Source organism: Pelodiscus sinensis, chromosome 6 (genome assembly GCF_049634645.1).
Source record: "Pelodiscus sinensis isolate JC-2024 chromosome 6, ASM4963464v1, whole genome shotgun sequence".
NCBI classification, from domain to species: domain Eukaryota; kingdom Metazoa; phylum Chordata; order Testudines; family Trionychidae; genus Pelodiscus; species Pelodiscus sinensis.
The window spans coordinates 41810863-41837495 of NC_134716.1; the positions used below are offsets into that span (position 1 = coordinate 41810863).

At 40.4% G+C, this 26633-nt stretch overlaps 1 protein-coding gene across 2 annotated transcripts in view; it reads right to left on the reverse strand.

The window, feature by feature from the left end:
- The window catches only part of TUT7 (terminal uridylyl transferase 7), a 54085-nt gene that overhangs the window by 7028 nt on the left and 20424 nt on the right, over positions 1 to 26633 (reverse strand). For both annotated transcript variants that reach the window (XM_075931792.1, XM_075931793.1), the window contains 17 exons: positions 25840 to 25966; positions 23565 to 23684; positions 21044 to 21178; positions 15905 to 16085; positions 14422 to 15584; positions 14145 to 14295; positions 13334 to 13420; positions 11295 to 11395; positions 10562 to 10619; positions 9740 to 9843; positions 8157 to 8246; positions 7966 to 8079; positions 7762 to 7839; positions 5832 to 6009; positions 3988 to 4035; positions 3806 to 3897; positions 2504 to 2619 (listed from right to left, as the gene is read on the reverse strand). In XM_075931792.1, the coding sequence (XP_075787907.1) occupies positions 2504 to 2619; positions 3806 to 3897; positions 3988 to 4035; positions 5832 to 6009; positions 7762 to 7839; positions 7966 to 8079; positions 8157 to 8246; positions 9740 to 9843; positions 10562 to 10619; positions 11295 to 11395; positions 13334 to 13420; positions 14145 to 14295; positions 14422 to 15584; positions 15905 to 16085; positions 21044 to 21178; positions 23565 to 23684; positions 25840 to 25966 (2943 nt within the window). The remainder of the gene's footprint in view (positions 1 to 2503; positions 2620 to 3805; positions 3898 to 3987; positions 4036 to 5831; positions 6010 to 7761; positions 7840 to 7965; positions 8080 to 8156; positions 8247 to 9739; positions 9844 to 10561; positions 10620 to 11294; positions 11396 to 13333; positions 13421 to 14144; positions 14296 to 14421; positions 15585 to 15904; positions 16086 to 21043; positions 21179 to 23564; positions 23685 to 25839; positions 25967 to 26633) is intronic.

Genomic DNA, 26633 nt, shown 5'->3' on the forward strand with positions numbered 1-26633 from the left:
GTGGTGGTAGTTTCAAAAATGCTTCTGTTCTAGAATCAGTCAGATACTTTCAAAAATATATCCAATGTTCTTTATTTGTGACTTCTGCTAATGTGCATTTGCGTGGGTTTTTAGTTTACGTCTCTCAGCAATATCCATTTCATTAATCAAATATAAAACTACATAATACAGAAGGGGAATACTTCAGATAATGTCTGTTTATGTTGCTGATTCACTAGCTGCCAAGACAGTGTTTTGTTGTTGAACTTTTAAAGTTCATTGAAGGTTTTCAGTCAAATTGCTTCCTTAGAAAATAGGTTTATTTCATAAGCCTCTAGCTTGGTTAGGAATAGAATAGGGATGTTAAATGGCATTTAATCAGCTACTCTATCAGTCCCGGAAGCTAACATTTAAAAAGCACAAGCGCAGCGGGGACGGATGTCACCCCATCCTAACTGCCCCTCGCCAAGGGAATATATACCACACCAATTTGCCACACAGGTCGGAGGACATCGATTTTGCATATTGGGGTGATGTGCACATCGGACTCTGGCCTCAATCAAATTAACCAACATTACTGGGGATTGGGCCAGCCCCAGAGGGTGAATGGTATGTGTGAGAATGTGCTTGTATCAAAATGAGGTTAAGAATTAGATTAATTATTCAATTTGAACATTGCTTTTGCTTTTGAACTGCTTCTAAATTGTTTGCAATAAAGTTTGTTAAAGGCATATTTTGTCTGCTGTGGATTTATCGTTCCATGTCAGCCCAGTCTATGGGACTGTTGCTGGATTGATCACAGTGCTCTCTTGTGACAGTCACTTGTCGACTATCCGATAAGCATATGCTTATCTGATAAGTGACTAGTCCTTCACATCCCTAGAATAGAATGACAGAATCACATTTTCTCTTTAAGGAATGTGCTCTTAAAGAGGCAAGCTCTTTGTGCAATAGCCCATGTCCTGCATCGTCTGATCAACATCTCATATATTTAAGCAGTTCTGCTCATAGTTTCTAACTAGAGCAGGGTGGGCAATAATTTTTTGCTGGGGATCTCTTCAGAAATTTTTGAAGTGGCCTCAGGCCACACCAGAAGGTGCATGGCTTCAAACAGAAGGGGGAGGGGCCAGGATACTTCCCTGCTTCTCTCCCCCCCCCCCCCCCCACACACACACAATGATTGGTCTGGGAGTGGGGGAGCACCTTTGCTCCCCCCAAAGTTTTCCCTAGACACCCATGCCTCTGGTGGTGGGCGGAGAATCTGCGTGGTCCCCCTTCTGCCCCCAGGCTAATCAGGGCTTGGAGGTAGGAGTGTGCGCGAAGTCTCCTCCTGCCCTGCCAGGAGTATGTGGCGCTTCTAAGCACCACGCACTCCTAGTAGGACAGGGGCAGGACGGAGAACTTTGCACATTCCCTCCTCTCCCAGGCCAATCAGGTCTTGGGGGCAGAGGAGCATGCAGTCTCCTCCCGCCCCCAGACTCTAATTGGCCTGGGGGCAAGCGAGTGGCAGGGTGTCCACAGGCCAGATCAACCCGATTTCCGGGCTGGATTTGGCCTGTGGAGGCCCTTTTGCTCACCCCTGAACTAGAGGGTGGGAATTCTAATTTCCATTAGAAATGTAAAAGTATCAGTAATACAAGTAATACACTGGGCCCTCCATTATGTCGATTTTCAATATTTCTTGAATCCAGCATTTCAGAAATGTATACAACCCTCTTTGGTTCCCTCCATGGGACTCATAATACGCGTGCCAGGATTAGACTTTTTTAAGTATAGGCTGAAACAAAACATATATTCCATTCACCTCACAACTTTGTGATTTCCTCCTTAACTGCTTCAGTAGTGATTACATTACCCAATTTAGCTACAGGATATCAGGGAGATTATCATCTCAAGTCCAGGGTTCCTTAAAATATTAGGTTAGCATTTGTTTCCTACAGTAATGACTGAACCATAAACATATATACCAAGTCCAGGAAGCCCTGCTCTTGTGTGTAAATTTGGCTCTATTTCAGTGAGCAAAGACATGCTGTGGTGCCTTTTGCTTGCTTTTAGGCATTAGTTAACATCACAAAGGATTTTTTGCTGGGGACCTTTTAGATTCTATAAAGAGAAACTATTTAACAGAACATACAGGAAGTTTTCATGAGCTTTCTCTCCAGCACAAAGCTAGTCAGCTTCAGATTCAAATTCTCTCCAGTTAATGCTATTGCTCTTTTAAACCAGAACGAATGTTATCCCTAAGATAGCTGAACAGCACCATGGGTGAAATATGTATTTCATAACCCATAAAATAGTTTTGCTATACAAAAACACTAAGAGACAGCAAAACAAGTAATAAGAATGACAACCCAACAAAAATAAAGAATTCAAAGCAAAACACATTCTCCATTTAATTATATAAATTACTTTGCAATGCCAAATTACTATTTGTACTCTAGAATTACTTAAGGAATCCATGTTTAAACACAATGTAAAGAACTTTGCACCGCCAAAAACATAGAATGCTTAAAAATATGCGTACTTTCTCCGCAGAGGACAATCTTTCATGAAGTGCCCAATTTTACCGCAAATTCTACAGCATCTGTCATTTGGAGCCAGTTCACCTTCTGTCAGTACTTCTGGGTCAAAGAAGTATTCCTTAAAGGAAAAAACATTGTGTTATGCACTTTTTACTTCAAAACAAAACAAAACAAAACAAAACAAAACAAAACAAAACAAAACAAAAAAGCTTGGAAACCTAAACCAGCTATAACTAAGACTAGGTCTACACTAGGGATGTCAATGATTAACTGGGAAGCATCATCCTTACCAGGTAATGCATACCGGTTAACTAGTGGCCTGATCGGACTGGAGCAGCCAGCGGCACCAGTGGAAGGACAATACTCCAGCCTGGGCCTTAATAGTGCTGGCAGGTGGGGAACGCTCCAGCCTGACCAGAACAGTCTCCTCCTGCTTCTGAATAAGCGGTTAACTGGTTAAACATAATGTTTATTCAGTTAACTGATTAAATGGGGTTTTACATCTCTAGTCTACACTAGCACTTTTATCCAATAGGGGCAATAAACCCTGGTAAAGATACTGCCACTCATTCAGGGTGATTTTGTTTTTGCAGAAGAAAAGCTGCCTCCTGCAGGCAAAGAGCAGCTACATGGGATGCCTAATAGTGGTGCATCTGTAGTGATAGAAAGGTGTAGGCACAGCCTAAGCGTGAGGCCATATCAGTACAAGCAGCTCCCCAAAAGAGTAATGGTGAGCATGCGTTATAGAATCAGGGTCATTAACTGACCACAGCTCTACAAAGAACTCAGCATAGCTTTCTTAATCACCTACGTGACTATGAAGATTCTAGTCTGAATGAGAAAAGTTACATCTATAGTCCATTCTCTATAACAGGACTACAATTCAAGCTGTGTAACATGCTTACAGATGAAAGCTTGTTCCAACTGTTTCCCCGACACCCCGTGGCTGCTTTACTCTAGGACAGCCTATTTAACAAACACTTTTGAGATGTCTGGGGTTGCGGTTGTACAATAGAGCCCCAACCTGTTTCACATTAGTAGGCTTCCACAATACGAGTGTTAAAAAAACCAAAACAACCCATCCACAACTTACAGCAAAAGCCAAAAGAACCACCACTATGGAAATTACCACTGAAATATGAAAAGAAACTCTTGACTTGGCATGCATAAATCACCAATAAGTTCTAAACAGAGTGTAATTGTTTTCACAAGAGCCATATGTGAAGCTTCACATTAGGCAAGGTGCTTAGAAACACACTTACTCATCCTTTTCCTTGATCTTGCTATACTCTAAATACACCTACCATTTTTGAGGGATATTCTTTAGGAAATCCTTTTACTGGGGTACCAAATACCCTTCTGCCATTGATAAAAGCCTTCATTATAAAGTTTGTCACTAAGGAAAGAAAAGAAAAAGAAGTCAGTTGTCTAAATAGAATAAGATCTTCACCAGTTCTGTGGAACGCTTGTGGAACAGGTAACTTACTTTTTCTTGATAAGCCAGCTCCAAGATTATGGTTCAAATCAAAAGGATCTGTGTGAAGAAATGTGTAGATATTACTAAAGTCCATGTGAAAGCCAACTATGAACAAAACTGATGAATATGAACTCAAGGAATCCACAGTTGCTATTTCTGACGTAGAATCAATATACTGAAACTGATTTCTCCATATATTGAAAGATGATATATTCAAAAAGACAGAATCTTAGCAGTCCAGATATGAATCAAACTAATTGAAAAGTTGAAAAAGTGCAATTTTTGAAGGCATGAGCAAAAGCCCCCCCATCTTTTATCAAAAAGTCACATATGCTAGAAAAATAATGCCTGTACAGACAGTCCCGGGTTACATACAAGATAGGGACTGTAGGTTTGTTCTTAAGTTGAATTTGTTCGCAAGTCGGAACTGGCGTCCAGATTCAGCCGCTGCTGAAACTGACCAGCGGCTGACTACAGGAAGCCCGGGGCAGAGTTTCTCTGCCCCGGGCTTCCTGGAATCAGCCGCTGATCAGTTTCAACAGCGGCTGAATCTGGACGCCTGGGACAGAGCAGCTGGGGCGCTGCCAGGTAGGTCCCCGCAGCGCCGCACCTCGGCGCTGTGGGGACCAACCCGGCAGCACCCCAACTGCTCTACCCCAGGTGTCCCCAAGTCAGCTGCTGCTGAAACTGATCAGTGGTTGATTCCAGGAAGCCTGGGGCAGAGCAATTCTGCCTTGGGCTTCCTGTAGTCAGCCGCTAGTCAGTTTCAGCAGTGGCTGACTTGGGGACGCCTGGGGCAGAGCAGCTGGGGTGCTGCTGGGTTGGTCCAGTAGCGCCGAGGAGCGGCGCTACTGGACCAACCCAGCAGCACCCCAGCTGCTCTACCACAGGTGTCCGTGAGAAAAGCCTGGTCTGCTAGGGGGGAGGGGTGCACTAGCTGCACCCCTCTCCCCCCCCCCCTACAGCAGACCAGGGAGACACGGGCGGCAGGACCGCCCAGACGCGCCGCCGTCCCGCCGCCCGCATCCTCCGTGGCTTTGCTCCGCATCTCCCTGGTCTGCTGGGGGGCTGCCCCCAGCAGATCAGGGAGATGCGGAGCAGCTTTTCTCGCTGCCGAGGACACCCCGTTCGTAAGTACGGATCCGACATAAGTCGGATCCGCGTAACCCGGGGACTGCCTGTATTGACAAGATGCAACACTGTACTTAACTATTCGGTGAATTTAAACTAAATTATACCTCAGAGGGATTACTAATGTACATGAAAACTAAGCATATATTTATATATTTTGCTGGATTAGGGTTTGGGTCTTCTAACAAAAAGGAACTGATTTAAAACATAATACATTGCACTGTTACAACATTCTGCAGAGTGCTATACAAAAGCTATTGTAGACAGTCACTATTTTCCTCAGAAGTAATATAAGAACAGTAGAGCTGAAGTAGAAAAGCAAGCTAAAATTCAGACAAATTCTGAAGAACCAGAGAAAAGACTACAGAGTAAGAGACTACGGATAGAATTCCAGTTTTCTTAGCGATTCTGATAGTCCTCAAACAAAAATGATCCTCATTACACAGTGATCTGTTCTGCAACAAAACAAAACATAAAAATTGCTTTTCAACTTAATTTCAGTTGAAAACTAAGATCTAAATTCGGAACCTACTGAAGTCAATGGAGGAGAGGGGAAGGTTGCCCCTACCTTCTGAAGAGTCAGGATTTCACTCAATATATTTAGGAGGAGGAGATCCTAATCCAGCAGTATGAAAATGAAACATGCGAGAAGAGCAGATTTATCAAATAGGTTTTAAAGCAATTCCATACAATAATCAGCTCTGTATTAACCCTTATAATACCTTCAATAACAATATATTTGGAGGTCCACTGCTTCTTGAAAGTTGTAAGCAGATTTTTTCTTCTGATACAGATAACATGTTCTTTGAAATCAAATTCTTCTGTGTAGAAGCGTAGAAGTCCCAGCCATAGCTCCCCAACAGATTCTGTGTTTGAACCGTAGTCTGGCCAACAGGCTTGCTGAAAGTTGGAGAAAAATATTTCTTGTTCTGATATTCAGCAATTCAGACAGATTAACCAAATGAACATTCATAATTTGGGATGATTAAACTACACAATTGTTTTTATATACTAGTGTGGTTTAGAGTTAATCTAAATTATTTTCCGTCCTTTTATAGTTTGAAGGTTAATATTCATAATCAAATTTTGTTGTGTAAATAGAGTTGGTGAGCATTTTTAGTGTTAAGATTTGCTTTTTTTTTTAAAAACAATTTTTACTGTTTATTTTTGATGATAGCCAAAATTGCTAAATGTTTTGTTAATTTACATTTAGACCAGGTATCCCTTCAACATAAAGTGATTCCACTGAAGAGTTATGTCACCTAACCTCAGGTGGGGAAGAAAGCAGTAGTATGGCACATCAGCAATTATTCTTTTACAAACCTGATATGATTACTGTTGGATGCAAAGCATTCAGGTTTTGAAAAAAAATTAGTCACTGGTGCAATGGTCTCTTGTACTGCATACAACCAACTATGTTATGGTAGCTTGATAGCATAAAATTGAGATTATCACACAAATAATTTTAAGTGAATGCCTTTATGTCCTATTCTGCCTAGGAAATCCCATCTTTGACTGTTTTAATGAAATTAGATATTAAAAAAAATACAATAGATTTTCTAATATATATTTAGGCTAAGGCAATAAATGTGAGTATCTACAGATCTACTAAAAAATTTCTTGCCATGCCCTTTTACAAAGTTCCGTGCTTGGCTTGGGTAATGTTACTCTTTCTCTTCCAAACAAAATATCATGTCCAAAAGCATGTGGTGTTATAACAATATTTGGCTTCATTTAACAGCCAAAAAACATTTAGAATATTCTTTTAAGAATATTTTAAGCATAATTCTAAACATGTTTAGATTACTAAAGAAAGGTGTTGAAGCATCACTTCATAAAGATGTGTAATTCCAATTGTAAAGACTGGCACAGCTGTATCCAATAATGCCTGACATTTAAAAGCCATTTTATCCAGAATGCTGAGAAAATTGGAGTTCTGATAAACTGAAAATGCTGGTTAACTAAGAAGCAGGGGTTTGACGTCTGGGGCAGGGGCACAGGAGGGAGTTTGGGGCACAGGAGAAGCTCAGGGTGCTGGATGGGGTTGGCGCTCACCTCCAGCAATTCCCATAAACAGCTCCCCATCACTGCTGCTCCTGGAAGAAGTGCAGTTAGGTGGCTCTCCTGCAAGTTGGCACACTGCCTCCCTCTGCAGGTACTGCAGCCTGTAATTCCTATTGGCTGTGGATCCCAGACATTGGGCTGGAAGCCACAGAGTCAGTGCTCAGGGAGCTGCTTGTGGGGGCTGCCAGAGAGCAGCGTCTCCGTCTCCTCCCAATCCACCATCCCAACCCCTTTCTATTCCCTTACCCAAACCCCATCCCAGACTCAAAAATAATGTGTACCACCCTTCCCATCTCAGCCCTGCACCAACCACACTATATACTGGACTATATACTGTGCAGATCAGAAATGCCGCTTTTTCGAGCTTGCTGGTTGGTGAAATGTTGGATAAAAGGGCTGTTACTGTAACTAAATGATAAGTTCTCTTTTTCAGTCCACGTGTAAAACATATTAGCAAATGTCATTGTTAGTAACTACCTTTTACAATGATTGTATATTTCTAATACCTGCCTCACCAGACATTAGTTTCACTTTACAGAGTTATTGCACGATAATGCTATATCAGAAAAGTGAACATATAAGACTCACCAACTCATCTACTTTGTCAAAGAAATAAATATTCCAACCATCAACTAAAATTTCAGGCTTCTTTGGCTCCTTATAGATCTAAGAACAGAATGACAACTAGTTAGAGCATGGCTATTCAGACTTGATGATTTTGATCACTATTTTTGTCAAGAGTGCACCAAAAAAGTCTAACTGGTTATCAGTTTATTTCTTGATACACTGTACCTCTTGGAGAACAGGAATGACAGGTGGTTTTCGCTGCTGAAGAAAATAAAGCACCATAAGAGTATATGCATAGGATGACAAGCTACCTCTAGATGCATCTCCAATGTCACACATCTGGAAAGAAAAAAGCTAATTATTACACTTTATACTGTGAGTGTTATCACTTCCAGCATGCCTGTTATGTTACTTACTTTTGTAAAGACTTTCATTGTGTAACACAGATATTTTACTCTGGGATCAATGGCTCCATAAGAGGACAACAGTCTTGTGTTATGCAGTGCCTGTAATTAAAGAAGGCAGGTAACAAGTATGAGTAACAAAGAGTGAGATGGAAAAAGTGGTAGTTAGCTAAAGCCTATGATCAAGGAGGCTTTGAAAATGACCAATTTACTTGGGAGGAGCAGAATTCTAGAATGATTCACAAGTCACTTGGTCGGAAAGGCTTGTATATCTGTGTGTTTGTGTGCTCTTTCACTTATTTACAAGTTAAACTGTTATGTGCACTGAGTTCAAAGGCAAAAACTGTAGCTAGTATGAGCTCAGCAAGCCCATATATCTAGTTCTGCACTTCAGAAAGAAAGTGTTAGTCAGAATCGGGTTTTTACCTTCTCTGGAGCAAGGTACTTAAAAAGATTCTTAACTTTCGTCTGTTCACAAACAATACGCAGAAGCATCCAAAGGATACCTCAGAATAATGAAGCATGAACCTAGTATAATATTTCCAAGTCATGTGGTAGAGCATAAATTCTGGGGTAGTTCCTCAACTCACAATTTTTCATCCCAGAAATGTAAGCATTACCAACCTGAAAAATAGACTTTCATACCCAGCATTGAAAAGACCTTCCTTCTGCTGATACAGGAGACTTAAGAAAGTTTTCTACTGCTTGGCATGAAAACTTACTTTTACTTGATGTCTCAATGAATTTGCTTTTGAAGTCTAGAGCTGGGGTGTGGAACCTTTTTTGGGGTCAGAGACCGATTGATGACCCACAGAAAAATCAGTCAGGGGCCACACACAGATGGGAAGCAAAAAAACAAACACAAAAAAACCACACAAAAAAACCCCCAAATCCTCATTGATGTGGCCCCTGACTGAGAAGGAAAGAGACACTCCCCACATTCCCCTCACACAACAGAGCCTAAGGGGTCCCAGGCTAGTAGATTTTGTGTGCTCCTGACCCACAGTAGTACGGTGAGGGGAAAGGAGAGCCAGTGTGGGGAGGAGTCCTGAGCCTCAGGGGCTGGATTCAGGCAAGGTAAAGGCCTCCTCTGGCCTCCTGGCCATAGGTTCCCAACCCCTGGTCTAGAGTCACCGATTAAAAATGTTTTTTTAATATATTTGATAAAGTACTTGAGATGTAAATTGTGCTTCCATGGAGAACGTAGCAAGTCTGGCAAGTTGGATTTGGAACTATTCTCAAAGTCCCAGTGAAAGCAGCACCAGGGGCTTTTCATAATCCAGGCCTTAAACCCCTAAAAATTATGAAAATGCTTGTGTGGCCAGATTAGAATCTTTGACAATCACGACACTTAACACATGCAGCGATGATCTTGTCACTGCTCAAGATGTTGCTCTTTACCTGCAAATCCTACAAAAGGATCAAGATACCCCAAAACACTTACATTTGCTACGAAATAACCAAATTTACAATTAGCATATCCTCATAGCAGAAAATGTCTGCTCTGCCTCCTTTGACTTAACCAAAAAGAGTCAAATGGAGAATTAGAACCTAAAAATCTAACTGGAACAGATGATTTATAATTGTGATCTTACCAGTGTGTTATATAAACTGATGTCTACTTCAAGACCACTTCTCACATGGAAAAACTTGACAATTGGCACTTTAGCAGTTGTTATTGGCAAGACATTTCTTAAACCTAGGATGGAATATTAATTTTAGCTTTCACTTTAATACAATGATAACAGTATCTAATACACTAACAAGGGCTTACGAAAGGTGCAAAGGTTTCTTTAAGAGCCTGTGGACAGATATCAAAGCTATCTTTTAAATCTCCATACATTAAAAGTATAAAATTTAATTTATATTATATATTGATTTCAGACACTTGTCAGAAACCCAGAATAATTATATTTGCTTTTATTTCACATTAGCTGAAAACAAAACTGTTGTTTAAATATCTACGTAGCAAAAATACTTAATTGGTATAGAGTGAGTTAATGATTTAAAATACGAATGAAATGCTCATAAAAAGGATTAAAATGGGTTTTATGTAGCAATATATACCTGGAATGTCTAGTGTGCGCCATCTTCAGAAATATTAATGTTATTTGTCAACATACCCATTTTTTGTATGTAAATACAAATCTATAACCACTGTCTGAAGGGTCAAACTTCTACCTTTGGACTTGTTTTCATATATGTCATTAATACAGTACCACAGTCTAATTTAGGCCTGGTCCTATAAACCTTAGAACTCTTCAACAGGCTTAGTCATGTAAATAAAGATCTACAAATACTCACAATCTAACTCCCCAATGCTGCTAATGCCGAACTCATTAGTAATCTCTGACTTCATAAATACTTTAGAAATTTATGTACACAAAACTACTGAGTCTTATTCTCTAGAAAGGTACCTGAATGTTTCTTAAGTACTTTTGCTAATTCTTCAATTATTCTTATGCAATCAAGTCCCTGAAAAGGAGAGGAAAATAATTTCAGTGCACTGATAATATTTTGTGCCGATCACAAAATTTTAGAAAACCTATTACTATTAAAAAGTGTCCAAGCCAAACCATTTTAATGGAGATGCCTTTCACTGCTTGTCAGTTTTAAACCCATTAAAAGATATAGGAATAAAAGATAACTAAATTGTACACCCTGCAACATTAGTACCAGACATTTTCAAAATTCAGAGTATGTCAAAATCAACACTAAAAGACACCCTATCCTTCTTAAAAGAGTTTATAAACTTGCATTTATAACCTATTCAACCTAAAAGAAAGACTTGCTTCTTTCCTACCCCATCGTCTAGTACTAAGTTACCATGCATCAACACTGTGATGTTAAACCAGATGTTCCTCTTTCATTTACATCTCAAACAATATTAAGAGTTCACTGCAGAAACTACGAATAAACACAGGTAAAGGAAGAAATTATTAAATTAGATTCAGTGACCTAGCAGCAAGAAGCACCTAGAATACTAGCCAATTAATTTTTTGGTAGAAGTTGTATTTACTTTGTCAGCTATTGTGCAAGTCCTTCTTTCGAAAGGATGTCAAGACATAGTAATCACAGCAACAATAGCTGTATTATATATATCAGGCCAGTACAAGTTATATATTTATACAAAAGTGTGCTAAACTCTACCTCAGCAGTTTCCAGTCCATCAAATGTCATACAGATATCAAGGTCACTTTGTTTGAAGCCAAAACCATTTTTTGATGAGCCAAACAAGTTCAACTTGGTTCCTGTGAAGGATATGGTATTATAACCACATACTGATATACCATCAGTTAATTTTAATAGGTATGGTTTGAATTGAACAATATTGAACACCACTTTAAGGAATAGTCTTGCAGTACCTTAGAGATTAACAAAAAATGTAGATATCATGAGCTTTCGCAGGAACAACTAACTTCTTCAGGTGATTGGAATTTAAGGGGGTCCAGTTTTCAAATAAATAGCACAGAGAGGGGATGGTGGGGCTATTTATTTGAAAACTGGACCCCTTAAACTCCATTCATTTGAAGAAGTGGGTTGTGTCCACAAAAGCTCATGATATCAGCTACATTTCTGGTTAGTTTCTAAGGTGCTGCAAGACTATTTGTTGTTGTTGAAGTTTTTCCAGTTACAGAAACTAACATGGCTACCCCCTGAAACCACTTTAAGGAATATTTTTTAATATACGGCATACTTTCTTGATTTTTCTATGGATGATAACATTGTACCATTGCTGGTCTGATTCACATTACAAAAGCAATAAATAAAAAACACTCAAATCAAAATAATGACTAAGCCACACAGCAAAACGGTCATCTTTTTTGGCATTAAGACAAAAAAGTTTGTGAACAGGAAAGTAAGCTTATGTTAAAAGGATATCCATCACTTCGTTTTTTGTTTTTTAAATTGACTAAGTCCATCCTCAGATAAAACACTATTTAAAAAGTATATCCTGAGATTTTCTCCTCTCTCTACTTTCTATAGAATGAAGGCTTCTCTGCTTCCTTACAGATGTTTAAAGGGCTCTTTTCAGAAAAAAAGAAACAGAAGAGGTGCTATAGTATGCATCAGGTGCTGAAAAATGCACCAGTGTAAATTGAAAAAATCCCCCTCCTTCCCAATAGATTCTTTCAGTTAATTTTAAGTGCTATTTATAGCCAGAATATGCACAATATTTTCATATTCCAATTTGTTTTAAGCTATATACTTGCAGAGCTCAACTAGCCAACCTGCCTGCTTGACCCCTCCACAGGCTGCAGGGCCATGGGCTTGTCTGAATAACTGAGCCGGAGGGAAGAGAGGGACCATGGTGCTTCATGTGCTGCCTGTTATTTAAACAGGCAGCTCCCATTGGCCAAGTTTTTGGCAGAAACCAGCCAATGGGATTGTGCTGGTGGTGGGGGCAGTGCCTGAAGCCTTCTCCGTCCTCCTTCCAGGCTCACAGTTCTGAAAGAGAAACGGTCCCGCAGCCACTTTTCTGAGAGATGTGCAGGGCTGCGGGGCAAGCAGGGATCCTGCTGATCCAACGGCTTGGTGGACCTGATGCAGCCCATGGGCCGTATTTTGCCCAGGCCTGGCCTATGATATACAGGCTGTAAATTGTTCTTTGCATTCTGAGAACAACATCAGAAAAAGAAAGTTAATTCTTAGGTGAACTTTGAAAGGAAGAAGATAATTTTGGCCTGAGCAAGGTGGGCTGCAAGGGGTTTCAGAAAGTTTGTAGCAGTTTTCCAAGACGGAATACAATGACTTGAACAGTGAATCTTGACTGATGAATTAGAGAAAAATGTTGCGATTACCAGTTTCTTAAATTGCTGTTATTCACTTCTGTTGATGTGAAGAACTATTGACTGACACCAAAAGGAAGTAATTTTTTTTTATAACTGACATGTTTTTGGAGCTTTTTGTTTGTGTTCTTTCTTAAAACAGACACAATCTCAAGGAAGCAGGGCATAATGTATGAGGAGAACACATCAAGCTGTAACAGTGAGTTCAGATTAATTTGGAATATTTTCTGTTATGCAATAATGTAAATGTCATGGTATATTTTTAAGCAACTAAGCAGAGTAAGAAATTTAAATTAGCCAAGTTTGTTCTGTATACTGGCACAATGAAATTGTTGAAAATACCAAAACAATGAAACTTTAAAAATGAAATATGAATATAAAAAGTAGTTACACAATTACCTAGAAACTCCTGTCTGATGAAACTTTCCAGATTTTGCCGTATATGTTCACGAGCCTGGTCCTCTATAATATTTGGAGCAAAATCCTCTTCAAAAAAGCCAGAAACACACCAATTCAGGCAAAGTATGTAAAAATGTTGGCACGGTTAATTGACAGGAAGAAAAAAAAGAGATGAAATTGAGGTGGGGGAGGAGAGAGGGAGGTATAGGTGAAAGAAGAGTCAAAGAAAAAGTACATTAGAAAAAAAAGTACATTTTGTCCAGTCAGAAGTCAATGGTGCCACATTGAAATAAACTGGGGAAATGTTTCAAAAAATCTATAATCAGCATAGTCTTTAAAGGAATTTGTTGCCTTTGTTCTTTAAAACAGTAGTTTCTGGTAAAGAGATACAAAATATCACATAAACAATGTACTAAAGAATGTTGGCCAAATTTTTTTTGAAAAAGGATGTGACATTTAGGCTCTGAAGTCTATGTGTAGTAGATGCCTAAATTTCAAGAATATCAAATATCCAGCAGCTTTCATTGATTTCATGTTTAGTTCAAGGAGTGATGAGATCAGCCTACACACGTTGGATTTTTTACTCTTTGAAAGTACAGTTTAGACTCATGAATGTAACAACTATCAGCTGCAATTTAGCAACTAAGCCAATGTCATTATCCCATAGAATATTGCTTTTTTGTACCAGTTTTACTACTTTAAGACCTAGCTTTGCTGACACTGTTGAATTCCCTTAAGTTCTATTAAAATCTATTGAACTAATTTGTATTTTCCACAGACATATTGAAATTATGCTGTATTGATGACTTACTGTAACACTGGATGCATACTTGATCTAAAATATTTGAAAACTTGGGTGTCAGTGCTGGCAGAGGGTCAAGCTCAATTTTTTTAAAATCTTCTGGACAATCCTTCTTGAGGTGACCTTCTCGTTTGCACAAGCTGCACACAACCATAGGAGACTGTGTGAATAGAAAACAAGATATTTTTAAAATATATTGCCCTTCAATCAATCAAAACTATACTTAGATATAGTATATCTTAAACTGTAAGTAATATTTTCTGGTGGTTAGATGTTAAGAGCTTACCTTGCCCTTTGTGAAAGCAGGTTTATTAAACTCATAAAAGAGCTCAGATCCTGTAAGTTCTCCAGCTACTGTGCTGTCTTCACAAAGGCTTCCTCTCTCTATCAAATCCTCGTCCTTCAAATCTACCTTTAAAGATTTATCTACATTTTTTCCCAGCTCTGTCTCTTCATATTTAACATGGAGAGACAATTCTTGCTCTTCCTCAGACAGTGCATCTTCACCCCCAGATCCAGTATAAGCATTATTCAGCTCATCTTCAGCAGTCACAATACCACTACATTCTATTTGGTTTATTATAAGACTCTGTTCTCCCTCTTCTTCTTCCTCCTCCTCCTCCTCCTCATCTGAATTATTGATTTCAGATATCTGGTCTTGTAATGAAGGTGCAAATTTGTTCACAGTATCATCCAGTTCATCAGTTTCCTCTGTGCTCTCTTCATCCCTGTCAGCCTTATCCTCAAGTATAACACTGCACTCCAAACCAACCTCATCACTCTCTGTGACTATAGCACTCTGAAAACCTTCAGAGTCTGAAATACCGGATGTTTCAATATCATGCTCACTTGCTGGAATAGGGAGAGTACCATTTTCACTGTCTTCATCCAAGCCTTGATCAATAACTATCACATTTTTCTGCCATTTCTTATCTTGGTCAAGTTCTTCCTCCTCCTCTTCCTCCTCCTCATTTCCACTTTCTGTCTCCACACAACTTGGTTTAAAGTCCTCGTTATCACCAGAAATCATCTCTTCAATTACACAGTCTGAATCTTCCTGGGCAATTCCCAAATGTCCTACATCATCTGCCAATTCATCTTCAATCAGGCTTTCAGAGTCAAACATGTTTGAAGGATTAACTGAACGTGCCTGAGGTGTGTCTATACTTACATCAACAGCATTAATACAATCAGTTGCTACCACTTCCCTCATTTTGTCATTTACATTTTGTGTATCAATGACATCATGCTTTATGGCATCCTTTTCAGGTTCTAATCTTTGTGATGTCCCCTCATTGTCATTCAAAGGCTTCTTGGGGCTGAATTTTGTAGATTTCTTATGGGGCAAAGCAAAATATTTGTAAGTTGCCCGTAAGCAATGAAGAATATATTCATATACTATCTGACTGTTCAGAGTTCTTGCCACGTTCCTCTTTACTGAATAAGGGTCTGAAAGAAAAAAGAAAGTAATGAGTTAATTGAATACAGAATTCTATAACTTTATTGACGGATATAAAGTTATTCAGAGAAGAAAAGATAGATTTGATTAGCTCTGTTATGTCTTACAACATTTTGATATATTGTTGATTAAATTAATACTCTGTTTTAGGAACATATTAGCAATAAACTGAACTCTATACTATGTGGAGGAAACAATGTATTAAATGGTATCACAAAGAAAGATGTGTCAGAAATTGTTTTTCAAACATATCCAACAGCATACTTGGTAAGTCAGAGAGCTGAAAAATCTTGAGAGAGGCTTCAGGTACCTTCCACAGCAATGCGCTTTTTAGGCCAGTCCTTTGATTCACGAGACACTGCTTCTTTGAGTCGTATACTGATGACCAGATCAGCCAAATTAAACTCCAAGGCATAGAAGCGAAGCAGTTCTACCCAAAGCTGCCCAACTGGTGCTGAACACTGGTGTCCTGAATCAAACACTAATGGAACCTGTTAATTAGAAAGCATATGCTTAAACCCTCTAGTCCTAAGGTGTGTAAAAAACCCTCTTTTGGGGGGGCAAAAAAAAAAATCATTTTGCCGATCTAAAACTTACACTTCATTTACACAATCTCTGATACCTATGCGCACACACAGAGTCATGTAAAAATGCATACATTTTAAAATAAACTAGTAATTTAAGTATTACAGTGGTATGGAGGAAAGGTCATGATAACATTGTAATGAAGCCGTAACAGGTAATACAATGGCTAAAAATGACCTCTGCAATGAATGTTCAGGTCTCAACAATGAAGGTTAATACTCTACCCAAACAAGTGAATTTATAGAAACCCCTCCATATTCGCAAGGATACATTCCAGAGACAGGAGTGAATGCCGAAATCCGCAAATCAGGAGGGGGAGAGGAGGAGAGGATGTTTGCAACACAAAAACAACACATTGTCCAAAACAAGTGATTTCACAGTCAAACTAACTTCAAAGCAGAATTCCATCCAAACTCGAACACAAAGATAATACAATATTGTCAACAAACAACTTCAACTTCAAAACTAATCACCCAAAACACTTTGAACTTGCTCCCTGTGAATCTTACTGTTCCTCTGGAATGGGGGAGTTAACAGGGGTGGGTTCGCAAAAAAAAATTGTGATGAGAAGCTGCAAGGGATAAGCCTGTGCTGCGTTATGGTCTACTGATGCTGATTCTCCCATTAACTTCACATTATGTAAACTGTGCCTCTTTTTCAATTTGTCAAACTACCCCTTGCTTGCAGTGAATGACACTGTACCGTCGTGAGTCCCCCCTCACCATTAGGGATATCAACGAGTAGACGACTACATACACCTGGGCTTATCAGTTAATCCTAATGATTACACACATTCCATCCCCCCCAGAGGCAGCAAGTAGGGGGAGGCAGTAGCCAGTGCCCCTGGGGATCCAACTTTAAGTTGGCTCCCACAAACACCAGATCTGCCTGCGAGTGGGGATGTTAGCGTGTAATTGAATAGTCATGTAACCTCATCAATTTTTCCTTAGTCCCCAGAGGTGGGGCTGGAAGACTCCTGCCCCCACTCCCAAGGAGTCCTGTCACCCTATGCTGCTGCCTCTGATAAGAGAGGCAGCAGCGCGGCGGGTACGGGGAGCAGGCGGGAGCCAATATGCACAGGGAGCCAGCTTTTAAGCTTGCTCTCTACACATGCGGCTCTGCAGATCTGCCCCCTCCCTCCCCCCATGCCACCTACAGAGGCAGCAGGGTGGGAAAGTGGCAAGCAGGAACCAGCGCTGCGGGGAGTCTGCTTAAAAGCGTCAGCTCTCCCTAGCACCAGCTCTGCAATGCTACCTGTTTCCCCCCTCTCCCCTGCAAGCTGCTGCCTCTATCAGACCAGCAGTGCGGTGAGGGGATGGGGTGGACTGCTGCAAAGCAGCCTCTGTCTGCGGCGGGCCTGAGCTCGCCACAGAGAGAGGATGCTCCATTGCAGCACCCCTGGTCCAGGGGGTCCAAGCTCTCCACGGACAGAGGCTGTTCGGCATCCCACAGAGCAGCCTCTATTCGCAGCGTTCCTGGGCCCTGTGGGGCAAGTTGATTTTTACACTGGCTCCTGCCTGCCACCCTGCGCTAATGCCTCTGTATCAGAGGCAGCAGCACAGGATGACAGGGGACTCTCTGGGAGTGGAGGCAGGAATGAACTGGCTGCCAGCCCTACCTCTGGGGACTATCAAATAGTTGTGTAACAGCTAAAAATTCATGTGGTTATATGACTATTCAATTACATGCTAACATCCCCACTCACTACCTGATGCTTGTGCAAAATGCTTCCACAAGCTCAAAGCCTTTTCTTGAATTACAGCACCATTCACAGGTGCTCGTTTCTGTAATGTCTTCAATCCAAACGCTTAATGCCTTTTCCATTTTTTCATTTGTGGGCTCATGATTCATACATGACACCTTCACACAAGCTGGCACACTTGCAGCAACATTGTCCCTTATGTTTTTCTCTTTTTTTAAATATCACACACAGTAGACTCGTTAATGCTGTACATTCTAGTTACTGAGGGTGCACTATGATTACTTGCAAGCTTATCTAATAATTCGACTTTCTTGCTTGAAGTCATCACTTTTTTTCCCTCTCTTAACCTCTTGACCACTGTCTGCATCACTTGCTTTTCTTTTTGGTGCTATAATTAAGGTTAGGTGCTACTTTAGCAACCATATTTTTTTCACTACAACACACCGAGAAAGTAAAAGCATGCTGCATCATGTGTTGGTGCAGTGCAGTGCAGCACACCACACCATGAATAGGTGAAACCGCAAACAGCAAAACCACGGACAGCGAGGGCTTGCCGTAGAACATTATGAGAATTTTAAAGTTACAAAAGAGGTCAATTTAAAAAGACAAGTATCTTAAGTTACACTAACCTTTCCACGTCTTTAAATTGGGCTGTCAAGAGATTTAAAAATTTATTCACGATTAAATGCATGCAACTCCCCTTTGAAAAGCACTACATGGAGTCTGGGATCAGCTGGAGTTCCCAGCTAACCCCAGTCTCCATGCAGCGCTGCCCCTTGGAAGCACCACTGTGGCACTTCAAAAGGGCAGCGCAAGGGCAGAGCCTAGGGTCAGCTGGCGTTCCCAACTGACCCTGGGCTCCATGCAGTGCTATCCCTTTAAGGTCCCGGAGCTGATCCCCAGCTCTGCTTGTGCTGCCCCTTCGAAGTACTGGAACTGGCACTTCAAAGAAGCAGCACAGCATTAACGCCTGCGATTAATGCATTATTTTTTTAACGTGTTAATCCTGTCCTAAGCTAATCACAGGCGTTAACACAGGTCAATTGACAACCCTACTTTAAATCAAATGTAATAATGGTTAGACAGTTACATTTGTGATTATGGCTAACAGTAATATGATTGTGTATTTGAATAAAAAATGTTTCTGTGGTATAATTGCTACATTTCAAAGTGAGCATTTCAGAGCACAAAATACATAGGATGAAGGATATAACCTCAAATGCAAATCATTTTTCAGAAACAAGGCTCTTTATGGCCACTTAAATGGACAGGCACAAAAACATGTACCTCAAGCAAGAAGAGAAAGTTATACTTAATATATTTAGTAAGAATTTACTTTACATGAATTTATAATAGCTCGGGCTTAAAATATACAATCTTTAAAAATAATTTGTATCTATATAAAGATTGCTTAGTATTTTACCAAATAAGATGTTTTTAGCAAAGGTAATGGAGTATTTTACACTTAAAAATTATAACAGCCACTATTGGATGAAATCTATGTAATTTATATATAATATGCATAATTCATATCTATGATTAGAACTGAATTATGTTATTTCTAAAAAAGAACATTATTATTAGCATATAAGAAAAAAAGAGGTAATGTAATAGTAATTATCCTACAACAATTGTTTGAAATTAAGATCTACTCATTTGACACAGGTAAGTTTGAAATAGGACTTGAATTATATCAACTACAGTTGTCCCCTAGTTTAACCCAATGCTGTGAACCTGGAACCTCTTGGTGTCAACTAGATGAGAGCACAGGGATGTATAAGAATTACAGGGATCCCTCGATCTGGTATGTGCATACTGGTTCACCAAATAATATCATGTAAGGTATTTAACGAAAACCCATGTCACACTGGTTATCATAATCATCGTGAGATGTGTAAAAAGATAACATGTAAGGAGTTAGGTACACAGACTGAAAATTATATGCTTAAGGTCTGAGTTAAGACAGGTCAGTAGAAGGGGACCAATATAGTCCTGAAAGGCAAGAGAGAAGAGACGCTTATCTCTGACTGGCTGGTCAAGTGTATTATATATCGTCTACTTCACAAATGAAAGCCTAACTACAATCTGAGCATAATCAATAGATTGCAGAAACCAACAAGAAAGGAGCACAAAGGAACACACAACTAATGGAAGGAGAAGAGAAGAATCCTGTTCACAAGTTCAGGATTTTTGTACTTTAACAAAGTAGAGACACAGAAACTGCATCCTTCACCTAAGTAGACAAGTTGACAGCATGCTTCTCTTATGAACAGAAGATCACAGTCAACCGTGCTGCTAAAAAGCTAGCAGAAAGATATTTTGGATGAGTCAACCTTTATGAGACAGGGAAAAAGTCTTGTTAGTTAAATTTAGTTCCCCGGTAAGCATGTTATGATGCTATTTTATATGTAAACCTTTGTTTCCAGTATTTCTGGTTATTATCATTTGTAGTTTTTTTGTTAAGTAAACTTACACTTGTTTTCACTACAAACAAATCTGTGTGTTAAGCTGAGCTGTGGTCTAAGGAATAACTAAGAAGCTGTACTGTACTGCTCCTTTGAGAACAGTGGGTCTAGTAACTGAGTGAGTGTCCAGTGATGGAGGGACTAGATTCTACAGGCATGCTTTGGAGAATTCAGGTATTGGAGTTTGTCTGTCACTATTGGGAAAACAGAGTGGGGGGTCTGTGGAAGCCTGGAGGGGAAAGTTTGTGTTGCTAGTTGCAATGGAATCAGAGAGCGACTCAGAGTGAGCATAGAAAAGGATCCACATGCTAAGGGCAAGTAGTAGTGAGGTGCCTTTCAACTTGGGGTACTGCCAGCAGGCATCACAAATAACTTAAGACATAGAATTGCTCTCCGATCTCCTATCAGTTGTCACATCTGTCTTTAGGTACTAGGATGTCGCATACACAACAGAAAAATGGCCACTAAATTAAGAAAGATAAAGTGAAGTCAGAATATATTTTATCACCACCCACTTGCCCCTCTAATATCCTGGAACTGACATGGCCACAATACTGCATATAGGCTCTGAATTATGCAGTTTAGCTTTGCAATACATAAACAGTTTTATTTTACCTAAAATAAATGCAGGTTGTCATTGCTGAAAGTTGCGCAAGTGATTTCTAGTTGCTAAAGTAGTAACTGAAATAGTTCAGACCTTGCCCCTTTTAGGAGAAGCTTCTTTTGGAGAGTCAGCATCATCAACAGTAGGATTATACTCCCACACCACGATATCATTCTCAACATCTTTAAGGCTGAAGTTCACTAATTTGTTTAATGAGAATCCTCCAATCTAGAGAGCGCAGAAGGAAAAAGGAAAAAAACACCAGACAAATTTTTTATCTGAAAGATTTTAAACCAACTATTTCCACAGTATTAATCATCCAGAAAAAAAAATCAATATTTAAAGCTGTACAAAAATCATACTCATTTGTTTTTACTTTGTTAAAGGTTTCACCATCTCTCTCTTTATAAAAAACCTTTTGCTGTGGGACAACAGAGTAACAGCACATCACTCTGCATCCCCAGGAGCCGTGACCATGTGACCGCTCCATGAAATGGGCGGACAGTGTCTCCATCCCTGTACACCACCTTGACCAGCATCCACCTGCATCTACGCCCTGCCCCCAGCCTACCTGGCCCATGTGCCTTCCACACAGCTTTGCTCTGTGCAGCCTGGCCCAGCCACAGCGCTTGGGGCCCACGCTGCAGGTCTCCCACAAGTGAGCAGCTCTGGTGTGTGCCAGTGACACAGACCAGGCCCCTTGCTCAGGCATGCGCTCTCGGGATCTCTGTCTCCCCGTGCCCCCTGGAACACCATCTGCCTACCTCTGGGCCCTGCCCCTGCCTAGCTTTGTGTGGCCTGGGCTCAGGCACACTCCCCCAGGACCGCCACAAGCTGAGCAAGTCTTGCACCCCGGCCACTTCCCCAGCTCTCTGGAGCAGCTGCTCCGGGCTCCCTGGGCTCACCACACAGCAAAGCTGCCCCAACAGGCCAGTTTGAAAAGGCTGGGCTGGGGGCAGGCTGTGGCTCCTACTGCGGTGGCCGGGGCTGTGCTGTCTGACTTAGTGGTGCTCCAGGGGGGAGGGGCGTGCAGCTCAATGAATTTGTGGGATGGGGCAGGGTTTATATAGGGAGGGAGGAAGAGAGATAGGGTGTATATGGGGATGGGCGCTGTGGTAAGGGAGGGGGGAATATAGGAATGGAGGCAGGAGGATGGGCAGTGTGGAGTGTAGAGGGGGAGGGGTAAGAGGGGATGGTGAGTGCAGAAATGGAGGCAGGGGGATCAAATTGAAGTACAGGTTGCGGAGGTGGGAGGAGCGCAGAGAGCTGGGGATGGCCTGGCCTCAGCCCTGGCCTACAGCTGGGGCAGGGAGAGCTGGGGCTGGCCTGGCCTGGGTCCAGTGGCTGGGGTGGAAGGGAGAAAGAGTGGCCAGATCTCCCCAGCAGCCAGTGGGAGAGCCAGGGCTGCCTACCTTCAGAGACACAGGGGCTAGCAAGAGTAGCAAGCAGGGGACACCGACCACTAGTATGACTTCGAATAAAATTTTATATATTGATGGACTTTGATTCTTTAACCAAGATCAAGTCCTGCATGCAAATGACAAGTGTATAAAGAATTCTGAAACATGCTAGTGATGAAATAACTGTATGAAGTGTATGAAGAAGAGTATTCTAAGCCTAGGATAAACGTGCCCAAATCCCATTCAAATTTACTGAGTTATTTGAACATTTTACACGTTTGATACCATTTTAATTATTCCCTCATGTGCACAAGTATTTTCAGTTTTAATTACATAACTGCATATTATTTTTTCCACAGGACCTCTGTCCCATCAGTGCACTGTATGCACCTGCACTAGGGATGATTCAGGACTCTGCAGTGAAGGAAATGAGAAAACAAAATAGTGAATAGTTACTCATTACGTATGCAGTGTTTATTCCATGCATTGAATAAGGCAGGTATCCTGTCAAAAATAGTATGTGATCATGTAATTAAAGAGTACATCATAATGCTTGCACACAAGGGGGATGAACTGAAACTGCTCAAACAACTTTAATTGTGGCATTTCCTAACTTTTGAGTGATTTTGCAATTTTATTGTTCTTGTAACATATACTACACACAAAAGCTATTCTGCTGTTGGTGAATAAGTGTCTTACTCTCCTGCACTAGGGATAGGCAAAACAAGGCAGGCAATAATTAAGTTGCAATTGTAACCAACAGATTTAGAAAACATCACCCTCAGGATGGATGGTGGGTGAAGATAGGGCTGGGGGAAGCAAGCTCCCAGCCCCTCCCTTCTTCTCAGGCCCCGCTCCTACTGAAGTCAAGCACCCTCTGAAGTCAAGCACCACTTGGTGTATGGTCCCAGCTTCCCCGGCCCCAAAGCATGGAAAGCGTGGACGGCATGCAGCCCCAGCCCCCTGTACTCTGGAGCACCATGGGAAGAAAAAGCAGGTTGCGACCCCAACCTCCCCAGCACACGGGGATGGCAGGCAGCCCCAGCCTCCCCTGCCTGGAGCACGGAAGGGCGGGCACTTGGAGGCAGCAACACTCCACCCTTAGTACACCTACAGTAGGTGTTCTGGGGGCAGAGTATAGATGGGGCCAGGCCCACCTATTATACCCATTGCCACAGACCCTCAGAGATTGATGATACTTAAGTAGCACATACCCACAATCCCAAATAAACAGGAAGAAATGGCTCTTTCCTCTGTTGTAGAAAGAAAATGACCATTAAAGCAAACACATAGGAAGGTAAACCTCCTTCATCAGGACGATCAGCACAGCACAGCTATAAAAAAAATTAAAATATGTTAACATTTCTCTGCATTTTTGGAATCTCATTATTTTCCTACTTACAAAACTGTCAATTTAAATACTTCAAGGGAGAGAGAGAAGATGTGTATAGCTGATTTGTTCTAATGTTATGGGATATGTTTGGTTCCAAAGGGCTTCATGTAGTCATTAAAATTACAGCTAGAATTCTAGAACCACTTTTCCTGTATGCATTCCCTTTGAAAATCTTCTGGCCATACATGCCATTGGATGTATGCAATGGTTGAGATTATGAATAGGGTGAAAGGAAATTTAAAAAGAATCAGAACTTGGCATATTTCCCTTCAACTCCTTTAATAAACTACTTGTTTTCTGTTTAAATAGTTACAGAATAATAAAAATTCAGAATTGTGACTCTTATCTTTGTACTGTAATCTTCTCAAGCTATTTAAAGAATCTAGACTTACCTATACTCAGAGTGCTAATGTTCACAAAGATGATTTGGTTATGTATGATTTCAAACTTCACTAATCTTCCCCTTCTATGCACTTGATGCACTTTTGCAACGGATACAAAGGTGCAGAAAAGTTGGGATTACACAGGCAATTTTTAAAAACTAACACATGAAGATATGCATACCTACATCTTTATAAAAGTGTTGTCATTAATGTAGTTAGACTCTCAGCAAGCACATAAGGAAAGAGTTTGCTAAACATTACAGTTGGGTTTTTTTGTACAAAGTCAAGAAATTCCAGCTATTGTTTCACATTAACCTGTATTATTACATACAAAATGCTGCCTATGTATAAGATATCTTTAACTGTAAAGGCCATGTGGCATAGTTGTGATTGCTATGTGCTAGAATTTAGTACAACTATTTACTCATATGTGCATCAATTAGATAATCTCAGACAGTGTAAGCACATAATTGGCAAGGAAAATAATGTAATGCACATAATAAGTATTTCTGATAGGATGATACCCTGTTTGTCACTTTTAAAGTTATCCACTATATATTTGGGAGAGTATGTGTGTCTGTTCAAGAGCTCCTCCTAAACAGTAAGAGTTATGATAAAAGGAAACTATATGCTGACTTTAGTCCTAACTTAAAGCAAAGTAAGCATTTGGTTGTGTCAGGAAAATGGGATGAGCCTGGAATGGGATTGCTTTTCACCAAACCATACAGAAAAGAGACTCACCAAACAGGTGAAAGGGGCTGGCTGAGGGCTTGCCAGGAGTGCCCCAACTCCAAGCTTCCCACCTCCCAGTCACCCTTTAGGGAGGGCATGAGAGAGCTGGAAGCTGCCCCTCCTCCCACCTCAAATTATACAAAAGCATTGTTGCTGGCAAGGGGAAAGTGCACAGTTTGCTGCATTCTTCACTCTGGGTGGGGAGTGAAGGGGACATGTCCCCTTACTGTGCCTGCTGGAGCTGCAGCGACCATGGAGAGGCATTTCTCACCTGGCCTCAAGCTGCTGTGGTAACAGAGAGCTGGGGTAGTCCCCTCTCCCTGGAGCAGCCTGCATACTGGACCTTTCATCCTCAAGCCCCATCCCAGAGCAATGAATTAAATGAAGCATATACATTTTCATTTTGTTCTTCAAAAAACAAAAATTAATTGAGTTAAGGACCTGAGCAGTGCTGGGTAAATCAAGTAAGAACATAATAAAAGAATGAAAGTTTCTTAAAAGCACAAAATACTTTCATATTTATATCATTCAAGCAACTGAATAAATTATTTGTATAAGTTAGAATAAAAAAAAAATCACAAGCTTTCCATACTGAATACCTCTGTTCCATAGAAGGGGTACACCACTGATTTAATCTAGTGGAGCAATATATAGGACACAATCTGTTTGTGACTGCCTGCATCCCCCAAAGTGGGGAACTCCTGTTCTAGATCATGCAAAATGTTAGCTCAAAGAGTACATATTTCCCAAGAGGAGATGCAGAGCAATCACATTCCTAAACTACAACTGCAGATTTACTAGCATGACAATTTACTACAACACCATGAAAATCAAGATTTATCTTGGTTACATTTTTGTACACTGCATACATTCTTTTATCCAAGTGCCTGTTTTGAGAAACTCATCACACAACAGTTGGACAAAAAGAACGGTTTGAGACATATACACTCATTTGGGTTTTTTTTTAAATTAAACACTCACCTTTGCCCAGTACCTGAAGGCAATGACTAAAGGTACAAGAGTTGGTTCCAGTTTTCCAAGGGTAGCCAAGTGGTTCGTTGTCAGACAAGCATTTTCATTTCCTGCGCTCACTTTACAAACAAGGCCACTACAATGACAAAGAAACAAACTGAAAACCCTGCAGCTGTTTTAAGGAAGCGGTATATTACAACTTATTATAAATTGAGACTATAATGAGAGATTTAACAGCCTCAGAAACTTAACATTTACAATTAAAGGAAGCAAACAAAACTGATTTGATCTGTGTATTTAGTTTTGTAAAAGCTTAAAATGTTTAAATTCTAAGAGTAAAACAGTTTGAAAATTCACAGCAATTCATCACTCAGCTTCACAAGGTTTTTTTTTTAGCAACTAAAAATCATTTAAACATTTGATCAATGAACGAAAACATGTTACAATGTCATTTACTTTCATGAATCAAAGTCATGTCATTGTTCCAAATCCCCTTAATAAAAAAAAATCATAAACTACTTCCAGAGTGCAGGAAAAAAAATCATGAATGAAAGACCAAATGGCTGCAAACTATTGGTGAAAGATTCTACATCAGTATCTAGTTACACTGTATTTCATTAATCTCAAGAGGTATGTGATAAGCAGCAAAATAAAATGCTTCACTCCTTTTCTCACAGCACTAAAGCTAACTAAATTTCCCTTGCATTTTGTTTTAGGTTTCTATCATTTGATAGTAAATCTGCATTATCAAGAATGGAAAAAAGAAAATTTTCTTCTTTAGTAATCATCCTCAATATAGAGGG